At 40.5% G+C, this 13194-nt stretch overlaps 1 protein-coding gene and 1 long non-coding RNA gene across 5 annotated transcripts in view; one reads left to right on the forward strand and one right to left on the reverse strand.

The window, feature by feature from the left end:
• Nucleotides 1-4405, forward strand: part of LOC121865746 (inactive ubiquitin carboxyl-terminal hydrolase MINDY-4B-like) — an 83959-nt gene extending 79554 nt beyond the window's left edge. For all 4 annotated transcript variants that reach the window (XM_042365290.1, XM_042365293.1, XM_042365291.1 and 1 more), the window contains 2 exons: nucleotides 597-725; nucleotides 3626-4405. In XM_042365290.1, the coding sequence (XP_042221224.1) occupies nucleotides 597-725; nucleotides 3626-3674 (178 nt within the window). In that variant the 3' untranslated portion in view covers nucleotides 3675-4405. The remainder of the gene's footprint in view (nucleotides 1-596; nucleotides 726-3625) is intronic.
• On the reverse strand, nucleotides 1208-2223 carry LOC121865747. The gene is made up of 2 exons (XR_006088809.1): nucleotides 1990-2223; nucleotides 1208-1800 (listed from the first exon to the last, which is right to left on the reverse strand). It is a non-coding gene; the product is annotated as an uncharacterized LOC121865747 (long non-coding RNA).
• Nucleotides 4406-13194: the final 8789 nt, after the last annotated feature.

Raw genomic sequence — 13194 nt, forward strand, 5'->3', positions numbered from 1 at the left:
CTGAGGATCTATGGCAGATTAAGCTGGGTTTTGGTGTGATGGCAATGGGTCGTAGTTCATTTAAGAATTGTGGGCTGGTTGACTTGGTCACTGGTGACACATATGAGGTCTTCTAGTCAGCTGGGCATCTTGCTTGGCTGAGGGAAGCATTGATGATGGAACAGAGAGGTTCAGCGGAGTTGAAGGTAAACCATCACGGGGGTACACGGCGGTCTCTTAAAAATATATACATTTCCGTCGGAACCGGTTATTAGGACATTTAAATATTTGTTTTCTTTATTATCTCATCTTAATTTACATATATTGTATTTCAGAGACTTTTTCTATTCATTTATAACTAGTTTGAACATTCAGAATAAGTCTTTCGGGTGCCTACCCACACCTGATGATTTATCCCGAACTTTCCAATAATATTGTCAGATTACTAAATAGTAACCCGAACCTATTTATGGAAAATTTGGTTTAAAACATTGAATTATGGCCCAGAGAGTGCTTTCGGGGTACTGTACTAATAAGTAACCCGAGTGTTTAAAAAAATGGCTGTATGTGTCAACAAAAAGTCTGCCTCAAGCTTTAACTGGCTATTTCTTCACCAGGTTCGATCTATATTACTACTCTGCCAGCACCAACCAGAAGTCAGCTACCATCATCACTATCGACACTCGTAACCAGACGGTCAAGGAAGAGTACAACTCCCCCTACCTGGAGAACCTCATCCACACCAAGTAGGTCCACCACTCATGGCCTCACCTTCACTCACTCGGCCTCATTCAACCATTCCTTGACAGTTGAGTGTATTGTTGGGGCATATTTCCTATCCTGTTTTAGAGTTTGCATTGCGTATTGCAGGTAAAATTTTGCATAATACCTGTAACTGGAATATTTAGTAATTTCGCGAAATGGCTGTTTCACTTGCTCAGTTCTTGAAGCGCCTACAATTTTCAGCCATTGCATGAAATGGCTGAACTTCTGCCTTGTCATTTCATGAAATGGCTAAAATGACTTTGGTGTGATGTAGTATACTGTCCTTTAATGTGATCACTTAATTCTAGGGGTACTCAACTTATGTCTTAACTTGAGGTCGCTGCCACCAGACCACAGGACAGTATGTGTAGTGCTCTTTAGGAAGCTGGCAGAGTAATCCAGGCACTCTGAGTTTGTATTTTCCAAACAAGTTAAGAGTGGAAGGGAGGGCGAAACACCAAGAAAGAGTCTAACTACTTTATTTCTTAATATGAAAAAATATATTGCATTCAATCACAATACAAAAATAGTTGACCTTCCCCAAACAATTAAGGTCACTGCACCACACAAAAATACCTGACCTTCTCCAAACAGTTAATTAAGGTCTTCTCTCCCCATACCAAATCATTGACCTCTTTACCTAGGACATTCCTTCCCCAATATCACCCAGAAATACTCAATAGCACCAACATACTCAACAGCATCCGATTAAGGAACCTTCATTAATATCCACAATACATACAGGTACTGCCGCTCATTCTTAGCACCACAGGTACACACACACTACATAGCACAGAGGAGATTATACACATGAAATCTCGAACGAATAACACACCCGAAGTAATCTGTACATAGCGGGTCATGTTTACGTCGCGGGTGAGCAACAAGTGGATGGTGAACGTGCCCAGGCCAACAGTCTCTCGGCTGCTGGCTGAGCTTGGCTGCGGGCCTGCGTAACGTGATGTTATCTGCTCTTAAGGCCTCCTCCATCCTTCTCTAACAATGATGCTGGACGACATGGACATCGTCTGGGCACACCCCATGGCCTACAGGGACCTGTGTACGGAGTGGGGTCATGGCTTAGAGCGAGTTGACACGGATGTCATAACATTTTAGCTAGACTGAAGCTGCCTGAACACTATTTAAAATACAACACAGCTAGGTTAATTGATTACTGCATATTCAGACAAAATACTAAGTTACAACACTAAGGGATGAGGTGGGACATGGACTACTAGACTTTACCTGTGTACAGGATGGAAATCTTGGGTGAAGTGAGATCATGGGCCCGCTGACTCTCTTCCACCCAGCGTCTCCTAACCGTGAGTTACCAAGTTGTCACTTACAGAGAAATCGACAGACTAAGTTACTCTACACAGTGGCATTTGAAAATGAGGCTTCGAACTCATTTTAATCTGCTAAGTTTGTCTTTTCAAACTAAGTAGTGATTGAGCTCTCAAAGACAAGAATAAAACTGAAGACAAATTCTTAGAATGGCAGTATTCAGGGAGGGGAGCGAAGCAGATAGCTGAGCTTTTTCGTTAAACTCGATCGATAAGTATGTTTTGTGTTTACATTTCAGACAATTATCTAACTTCCATAATACAAGACTGACAACACTTTCTATGTTTCCTTCGGATTCTCTGATGTTTCGAACGGCCGCCTCGTAAGAACACACGAAACATATGATTTACAGCTGGCAAACAGAGTACTCAACACATAATCTCTTCACACGAAATACTCTACATCTACAGATACAAGATGCCTTCAACATATACTAAACACATCTAGACTATTTTCTCTCTCGGTGGGTGTACCTGATTGACCGTACAATAAATTCATTCACTCACAATTTCAAATTCGGGAACACCCTAGGATATACAGAAATAACGGAGTCCCTGATAGAATACACAAAAGGAAAACGGAGGACTAAGAAATACTGAAGTGATTAGAGAACGAACGTTTCTACTGGGGGACTCAAACGTTCATATGTTTTGTGGGCTCTGTAGCATAATATGAATAATATAATTAAGTGTTGAACGGACTAACTACACAAACGTGACCACGGCACTTTAAGTGGCGGAAGGATCACGAACTTGATTAAGTGGCACTGATATACCATAATCCACTTCAACTGAGCTTTGGGGAGGTGATTGCATACAACCTGGCCATGAGAGTTGAGATCTCTACTCAAAATAGGTCTGACAACAACTCCAGTGGTCTTTGGGCGTTTTATTTTCCTTGGTAGGCGAAGCAGTAAGACTTGAACATCTCCAAAGCTTCTTTAGTGATGTTTGCATAATTCAGAGCAAGGTGAGCTTTCATTCTGTCATAGCCACGATAGCCTGTTGCAATATGTGCCATCTTGATGACGTCCAGGGCCGGATTCAGAAGTGGGTAGCTGCCCAGGGGCCTCCACAATCTGGGGGCCTCCACAAAGAGGCTGCCCATGGGCCTCCACAGGTCTAAATCCGGCACTGATGACGTCGTAAATATCCCCAATGCTGACATAATAGAGTAGTGTCTCGTGTGCTGTTTTGCGCTTCTTGATCAGCTTTCCACGTCTCTACAATGAAGAACTTTATATACTGTACCTGTAAAAAAAATCACCAAATCAGTGCCACTTAACCAAGTTCGTGATCCTTCTACCACTTACAGTACATCAAAGAGAGCCGCTTCCTGCTGTTCGGTGCTCCTGCCTATTCATTTCGATAAAAGTTTCCAGTTTTATTGTAATGTTTATTTCTGTGAATTCATTCCATGATATATATATATATATATATATATATATATATATATATATATATATATATATATATATATATATATATATATATATATATGGACAAATGACAAGACATTTACTCTCCTTGTGTTCCAGATGGCAGGGAGCGGATGTTAACTGGAACGGGACGGCGCCCTTTGTGTAAACTCGCATCATCTACAAGAACATTATGATTTCACTCCTCCTGGCTTCCAAGTACTCCTTCTGCTCGTGCCTCCTCTGGCATATCTGTTGCCGTTTCATCATCAGCGTCTCCTGCTGCATCTTAACCTCTCGCCTCCCCGGTGTACGCTGTTGCTTTTACTCACTCGCTCTGTTAAGTGTTTCTCGCTGATAAGGGACATTCATATCATAAAATGTCTGACTATACAGTATTTTTTGAGGAACCTGGTCACTTTATTAGCAATGAGTTGTGTTATATCATCTAGTGAAATATGTTCATGTTATCCTGAACCTTATGATTAAAAAAAAATTATATATATATACAGTAATTCGTTCTTGTATTTCATCTTTGGTCTCTGAGGTCTTCCCTTGTATGTAGTTTCTTTCAAAGGATAAGCAATGTTGCAATTGTCTCTCGCTCCTAACACCTCTCATGACATCTACTGTCTCTTCCTCCGTTTTTCTTCTTCTTTCCTGACTCCTTCTGTAGACCTTTTTATTAGATAACTTGTCCTGTGGTCCTGTCAACACCTTTCACTTGCTGGTTCTTTGTTCTTACTACACGTCTCCTGTAGCTACTTCCGCGCGCTAACCTCAGCTGTCGACCTTCTAGTGATCACTTGTGTACGTCTCAACATCTGCACTCCTTCATTTGGTGTGGCAATCGCCCGTATTATTAAACAACATCTTCCCTTGAAGAAGGCCGTCGTGTTTCAACCCGAGTTTTAAAGTAAATGAGTCCTGAGGGACACCACAGTACAGTACTTAACGGGGTGGTGTGGCGGTAAGATTAACTAATTCCAATAAAATTTATTTAAATGTTGGAATTAGTTAATCTTACCGCCACCACCCCGTTAAGTACTGTACTGTGGTGTCCCTCAGGACTCGTTTAGTTTAAAACTCGGGTTGAAACACAACGACCTTCTTCAAGGGAAGATGTTGTTTAATAATACGGGCGAATGTCACTTTCGTAGAAACTGTGTAACCAAACTTGTAACAGTGTGTAATGTAGTTACGACGTGCAGATACGTAGGCTGAAAGTTAGTATACGAATATATACATAGTAGGGCAAGTTTATTTTGGTTAGATTAAGAATCGAGTAAATAGATTGTATTGGATAAAGAAGTTGTAATAAGTGTTAAAGGAGTTAAGACTCGCCTAGCCTTGCATTGCTTTAAGAGTGTATACAGGAATTATTGCCACAACCGTCCATCCGTAGAGGACAAATGTGCCCTGAACTGAAGGTATCCTGAAACTGAAGTTTGTTCATGTCACAAATGAAGGATTTTTCTCATGAACTTAGGATGCAGAAGGACTTTGTCATGCTTCTAGACAGACTTAAAATGAAGTGACGAATCTTAAACTATATGACACATCAGTCTCCCTTCATCCTGGTACTGACACAAAAGACTCGAGCTTAAGTTTCAGTACACCAGGCATTCATCCTATTATTTCTTTGTTAAAATGACCTACACTTCCTAATTTATGTAGAACAATGCAGCCACGGGCGAGTGTGTTTTCGTCTGTTGGTATCTGTCATCATCATTATATTCCTCTCTCTCTCTCTCTCTCTCCTTTTCTCATTCTCTTTCAGTTTGTTTCACTGTCCGGCCCCACCTTTATCTCAACCAATGTAACTCAAGACACGTATACCTGTACCACTTTCTGTTTATTTAAAGATGATGTTGACAGTGTTAAAGTCAGTGATACAGACCTAACAGTTTAGACTCCTACTCCATCTCTTTATATAATAATAGCAGCAATAGATTGTTGTTATGAAGTTCTCTCCATCTCAATTATTCCATTTAAGTTGGTGTTATAGACGTAGTAGATGAAGGAGTGTGTCAAGTTGTCCTCTTCATTCCCTGCCAGTAATCGACACAGGTCCTGTAAAATGAAACTGGTTTGCTGTACACACTAGTTTTCCTTGTATAGACTATCAAGAGAATAAGTTGATAATCTTTTCAGTTAAAAGACTATGCTGTTAGATAGTCAGTAGGTGGCAGTGACTGTTGTGGACTTGAGATTGTAATCACTGAGTGTTTAGGTGGACTAACTGGGTAAAGTGAATGGTAGTGCAGTAATCCACATAGTACTATAGACTAAGTGGTGGGGCCATAGGCTTGTGTTTCAACTGGTTAGACAATTTATAATGGGATTAGTTGGTAAGGCTTGTAAGTTACTCAGTCACATAGTTTAATAAGCATAGGAGGAGTAAACTTATTAAGTAATTTGTGTATTGTGGACAACCCTAAAGACGTGATGTTCTCCTTGAGTTTTGGGGAAACTTTTTTTCTACGTCTTGGGGAATTTGTCATCCACAGCCTATATATAAGAATTCCTTGACAGAAGTTTGGTCAAAGTTAAGAATCTGATAATTGTCATAGAAGGAAAGAGAATATAGAATATTAACGTGTTGGTTCTGGTGAGTCTGTCAGGAAGATAGTGAGTGACTTGTGTGTGGAGAAAAACTAGATCATGTGCTTAACTCCTTGTGTGAGTTAATATAAGAAGTGTATTTAAATTGAGATTTGTTATTGGATGTAGCAGAAAAAAAAAGAGACATTTTCTCGTATTTAATATTAGTTGCCAAAAATACAAGGACAATTTACAGACATTCTTAAAGACTATAAGAAATATTCGCTGGTTTTCTCATTTAAAACTAGAGGCGATCGCTTGACATCTGGTAATGATGGTCTGTACTGTAGAGTCACAACTGATTCATGGTGATGGACTGAGAGTTACCTACTGAGAACAGGGTTTCATTTGTGTGAGGTTTTGTTGGTGTGGGGAAATAGAAATTAGATATCTAGGTGATCAGAAGAGCTATTCGTTATACAATCTCAGGATTTCCGTCCATAATATACCACGGTAGCCATCTTGCTCCTGACCCAAGCCATCCTCTTTACTATGCAAATTATATACATAGCTGATAAATATTATTTTTCATCATCATGTATGGATCAAGATATTTCTTCCTGCATCGCAAGTGTACAGTCAACAACAACATTTTCTGCAATTTTAAGATGTTATATAATATGACACACCGGAGCAAGAATTCTGATACATGTGCCGGTTCTCTATGTATTCCTGTTATCTCTGTATTAAGTATACATGATAATACAGGCTACATCGCTTGGTTACACAATGCATAACTCAATTGTACCAACCTTACCCATAGCGTCAGTCAGTGCAGAGAGTTTTGTTGTTGACTGTACGCGTATATAATAATGTACAATAACATAATAAAAATACTGGAATAATGAAAATAAAAGTAACATGGAAGACTTTCCTTAATGTACCTAACCCAAAGTACACGGAGCTCGATGCTTATCCATTACCTCGCATCGATGTTATTTGTTAATGATCTTGCTAATTACAAGGTGTTTAACATCTTTAACCTGAAAAGTGACGTTCATCAAGTGCCACTGAAGGAATCTGACAGGATGCATACTGCGTTTGAGACAAATGGATGACTTATTAGTTTTGTCGGTTCCCATTTGGAGTAACAAACGATGTTGCTGCATTCCAACGAGAAATGGACAAACTAGCTGCTGATTACTGCTTGTACCCTTCACCACTGCCTTTACACGATAGTCCGCTGCCTGGCCGATGGTTGATATATTTTAGGTAGTACTTAACATACTCCATGTACTCGGAAAACTTTATAAATTTCTCACTCTGCTTTTCCTGCCCTGTTAGAGTCGACATACCCACTTATCTATCGCCACAGCACAACTGGCCACTTCTGGTCCGACGCAGGGTAAGGCTGGGTCACGTCACTGTGTGTGAATGTTAGTTCATCAACCGCGCATGCTCAGTTACCGTTTCGGCTACTTCTGGTCCGCTACCACAGGATACAGTATTTGATTTTACAAAGAGTCGCGAGAAAGTAGAATATACCACCGAACTATTTAATACATGTGGGCAACGAATAAACATGAAGGCGTTTATAAAAAAATTCGAAGAACAAAACAGTAATAAAAACAGAGGATGAACTCACGGAACACATGTAAGTTGTACCAGACAAATATACAGGGGGAAAAAACAGGCCGCTTTAAATTTCCTGTGGTCTCTTGATCTTGTTTAAGTTGTATTAGGTGGGATATTAGCCAACAATTGAACAGATCCAGGAGGTGAGGGTATTTGGGTCGTTCGGCTAGTTAGGATTATGCTTGGGTTAAAAAGATTGGCTCGGTTAGATTAGGTTCAGTAGGTTAGATTAGATTTGGGTGGGTTAGATTTGGTTCGGTTAGGTTAGGTTGGGTGAGATTACGTGAGATTTTATCCAACAACTAAACTCCGTGAAAAATTAAAAGGCCTGGGAGAGAGTGAGGTGTTTGTGTCTGTGTGATGGGAGGTGTGTCGAGGGGTCTGGAAAACTTGCGGTGAATTGTGTGCAGGTTTCACAAGCCCCACGGTGGAGTCTGCCTAACTGCTACATAAAAATCTTAATCTAGATCCTAAAATACATCAATCTCCGGGAGGTAGTGGAGAGGAAGAACTCGTATTTTCAGCAAGTCAGCTAACAGAGTATGGTATACGCTGGAAGTTAGGCTGTGTCTGTGATCAAGTATATAATTCTTCCCAGTGGACCATAGGGTGATTTCATACCATCTATTCTTTTAATATCGTAGTTCATCGCAATACAACGCACAATTTGTGATATGAACATGATAGAATTATTGACTGAGGGAAGAATATTAAGAGACGTTAAAACCCACGAGTGTATACAATAGCTGCCTCCTCCATTATTCGTAACCACATTTCACAACATAGAAAGTCCAGCTTCATTACCTCAGGAAAATTCACTTTACGATGATTCACGGAAGAACACAACAGTGGTATCTGCCCGACAGCTCATCTCCATTGCCAGCAGAAAATTAGGCTAACTAAAAGCTTTCCCGAGAGGTCATGATTATAAAATTTATCGTCAGATCTAATGCGACAACATCAATTCACCCAGAGGACTGATGATAAATAGAACAGCTTACAAAGAGAAAACAAGAAAGCAAGTACCTCTTCGACCAAGGATTACAAATGAGGATTAACCGAGGGTGTAGATCTGAACATGAAGGAATCACCTGAGTCCTGCAACAACCAAGGTAAACCTAAATAGAATACCATACAGCACACCTCACGGTACAAAGAAAAGCATAACCAATCTGAACAAAGTCTGAGGTTGTATGCCCCACACTCACACCCTGCCGTCCACCTCCTAGTTGATGGAGTGAGCAGACATTCGTGACTTTGGTGAGATGGCTCGCAGAGGTCAAAGTCAAGCAAAATACATCTTGCACATCTACAGTACCCACCCTGTCCACTTTATGTTTGATTTTGTTGTTGCTGGATAACTTTCACAAAGTCAATGTAACAGAAAAACAGACAAACTCGGCCGACATATAACTTCCCGCAGGATATAAGAAGATAAAGCTATCCGGCCTTACTGAGCCAAGATACAAACACACCAAATATCAAGACGACCACCTCAGAAACAAGGCAATGGAGTGTAATTATTATAATGCAAATAGATAAAGCGGTATATGAAGAAAAGTGTATTACTCTCTCCAATAAAAAAGGGATGGGGAGGTGACCGCAATCTGAGTCATTCCTACACGTCCTCCACCCATGCTCCCTAAACTACTGGTATTATACAGCTGGGGAGAAACTGTAGGAACAATGCTGACTCGAAATATGATGAAGTAGTCAGTTCCCAAGAGACAAGAATGAAGAACTTGCATTTATCAGTCAGGTGACCTGTTTGTTGATGCACCATCATGATAAGATCCGCCAGTATCCCAGGTTATGGACCCGTTTCTGTGGTCTAGTTACCTGGATTCGGATTATGAAAAGTTCCTACTTTAATTTTCCCCGAAGAATACGAATGCGTCTCATTGGCTCACTAAAGTTGTTGCTTAAAGTTAGACAAAAATCTTCATTACTGTAAATTTTGTAATTCTTCTCTTTTCCGTAGTCTTCATTAATATTATCTGAAATCATGTAATAGACTAAATGTGATGTGTAATTACATTATCTTGCCTCTGTTGCTGTACACATCCACTCAGTTAAAATTGATGGAAATTCAAACTTAGATTATGTTTAAGAGAACTTTACCGTTGTTTATAAAAGTTGCTGTGAAACGTGGTAATCAGGCAACAACGATGACGTCAGCATGTAAACATTAAGGTAGAGGGAGTGATCGAGAGGAAATATTGAGGGCAAGGCCTGTGGTGAGTGTGTGTGGATGTATAATGGTGTGTGCGTGCGCGTGTGTGTGTGTGTGTGTGTGGATGTATAATGGTGTGTGAGTGCGCGAGTGTGTGTGTGTGATAAACTGGAGGTAGGTGAGTCAACCCTTCCCCCACCACACACACACACTATGGTTGTTGTCGTAACACCTGTGTTACAAGTGACGACAGCCCTCGTCACCAGCACCTCCCGGGGTGACAACACACTGTACTTACCCACTACATTCACGCGCGAAAGTTTTACCTCATTGAACATGGACACAGATTCTCGAAGTTTCTTAATTTAAAATGTCCTAGTAACTACAATGTGTCTCAATGTCTCTCTCACTTATAGCTACGACATAAATACACCAAAATAGGGCGTCAAAATTAAACCTAGACGCTACCATAACGACAGGCGTTTCCCTCCATCAGGCTCCAGTCCTATTGACCAACTGGAGCGGAAGATGAAACTTAAGAGAATATACCCTAGTTTTTCTCCTTGTTTAAGAGTTTGTTGATCCATTTATTCTCACTATTGGCTGCAGTAGACTATCGGTCTTAACTGCGGTTTTGTCATGATACTGTGGTAATATAAAGATTAGTTTGATAGAGGAGTTTATCAGTAAGTTTTTTATTGTTTATATATATATATATATATATATATATATATATATATATATATATATATATATATATATATATATTCCATACAGCTTATATACAGTACAGTATGTTCGATAAGTTGAGAACCCTGACAGTGAGTAACTCTCTTCTTCAATATACACCTGTAACAACGTATACAGTACATTGACATACATACATACATACATACATACATTAACACGCACACACACACTACATTGTACATAACCGCACTGCTATCAACCGAAGTGTCTCGCCCTAACAGGAAAAGATAGCATTAACAGTTCATAGCAAACAACTCGGCTACATGTGACGCGTTTCGGTTCCAATATCCATTTTTTTTCCAAGATTGTAGAGCTTTCGTGGGGATATTTTTCTTATTTTAGGAAATGCTGTATATTTAAATGATTCACAATATGCAGATTCTGTTTAATAGGATACAGTATTATGACTTCGTTCGAAACTATATAGATATACTGTATATATTTGTTATTGAGTTAGCATGAGGCTTTTAGATCAAAATGGATAATTTCTGACAACGATACGATAGGAATTCGCAACTTATTTAATATTTTCGTTATCGTATTGTTACTCTCCGTCATACGAAATGGTTCACAGTTATTATATGAATGCTATCTGCCAGTTAATAACAGTGATAACGTTAAAATACCACTAACGGAAATTTACCTGAGGTTCCAATGCGTCATATTGATTGTTTTTTTAAAGGAGTTAAATGAGTGGTGATTAAGCAAGAAGTTAGAGCTCTGAGCACCACTAACATGATGCAATCCAGTGTTTGTTGAGGGATTGTCTTGGTGCTGTAACGGTGACGTGGACAGATGATGGTGACGGTGGTGGGGATGAATGTTGTGGTGATATGGTGGTGATGGTGATGAAAGTGGCGGTGGTGGTTGTGGTGGTGAACGTGGAGGTGGTTGTGGTGGTGATGGTGATGATGGTGGTGATGGTGAAGGTGGTGGTGGTGAACGTGGCGGTGGTATGGTGTTAGTGAAGGCAATGATGGTGGTAGTGGTGGTGGTGAAGTCAGTGATGGTGGTGATGGTGAAATCAGTGACATTGGTGGTGGTGGTGGTGATGGTGGTGACGGATTCAAGGTTCACACTTGAGGGGTTTCTCACTCGTGATTTGGAGTCACAGAAACAGTGGAGTTAGCGAGTGTATGTGTGTTGTAGCAAGTGTTTGTGTGTTGTAGCAAGTGTATGTGTGTTGTAGCAAGTGTATGTGTGTTGTAGCAAGTGTACGTGTGTTGTAGCAAGTGTATGTGTGTTGTAGTGAGTGTTTGTGTGTTGTAGCAAGTGTATGTGTGTTGTAGCAAGTGTTTGTGTGTTGTAGCAAGTGTATGTGTGTTGTAGCAAGTGTATGTGTGTTGTAGCAAGTGTATGTGTGTTGTAGCAAGTGTTTGTGTTGTAGTGAGTGTTTGTGTTGTAGCGAGTGTTTGTGTTGAAGTGAGTGTTTCTGTGTTGTGGCGAGTGTCTGTGTTGTGGCAGAGTGTTTCTGTGTGTTGTGAGTGTTTCTGTGCTGTAGCGAGTGTTTCTGTGTTGTAGCAGAGTGTTTGTGTGTGTAGTGAGTGTTTCTGTGTTGTGAGTGTTTCTGTGTTGTGGCGAGTGTTTCTGTGTTGTAGCAGAGTGTTTCTGTGTTGTAGCGAGTGTATATGTGTTGTAGCAAGTGTATGTGTGTTGTAGCAAGTGTTTGTGTTGTAGTGAGTGTTTGTGTTGTAGCGAGTGTTTGTGTTGAAGTGAGTGTTTCTGTGTTGTGGCGAGTGTTTCTGTGTTGTGGCAGAGTGTTTCTGTGTTGTGGCAGTGTTTCTGTGTTGTTGAGTGTTTCTGTGTTGTAGCGAGTGTTTCTGTGTTGTAGCGAGTGTTTGTGTTGTGTGAGTGTTTCTGTGTTGTGGCAGAGTGTTTCTGTGTTGTAGCGAGTGTATGTGTGTTGTAGCAAGTGTTTGTGTGGCGAGTGTTTGTGTTGTAGCGAGTGTTTGTGTTGTAGTGAGTGTTTCTGTGTTGTGGCAGTGTTTGTGTTGTGGCGAGTGTATGTGTGTTGTAGCGAGTGTTTGTGTTGTAGTGAGTGTTTCTGTGTTGTGGCGAGTGTTTGTGTTGTGGCGAGTGTTTTGTTGTAGCGAGTGTTTGTGTTGTAGTGAGTGTTTCTGTGTTGTGGCGAGTGTTTGTGTTGTGGCGAGTGTTTGTGTTGTAGCAAGTGTTTGTGTTGTAGTGAGTGTTTCTGTGTTGTAGCAGAGTGTTTCTGTGTTGTAGCGAGTGTTTCTGTGTTGTGGCGAGTGTTTGTGTTGTGGCGAGTGTTTCTGTGTTGTAGCGTGTTGTAGTGATTGTTTCTGTGTTGTGGCGAGTGTTTGTGTTGTGGCAGAGTGTTTCTGTGTTGTGGCAGTGTTTCTGTGTTGTGAGTGTTGTAGTGAGTGTTTCTGTGTTGTAGAGTGTTTGTGTTGTGGCGAGTGTTTCTGTGTTGTGCAGGTGTTTCTGTGTTGTAACAGTGTTGTAGTGTTTCAGTGTCTGTGTTGTGGCGAGTGTTTCTGTGTTGGCGAGTGTTTCTGTTTGTGTGTGGCGAGTGTTTCTGTGTTGTAGTGAGTGTTTCTGTGTTGTAGTGAGTGTTTCTGTGTTGTAG

The sequence above is a fragment of the Homarus americanus genome, unplaced genomic scaffold, assembly GCF_018991925.1.
Source record: "Homarus americanus isolate GMGI-L3 unplaced genomic scaffold, GMGI_Hamer_2.0 scaffold45333, whole genome shotgun sequence".
In the NCBI taxonomy this organism is placed as follows: Eukaryota; Metazoa; Arthropoda; class Malacostraca; order Decapoda; family Nephropidae; genus Homarus; species Homarus americanus.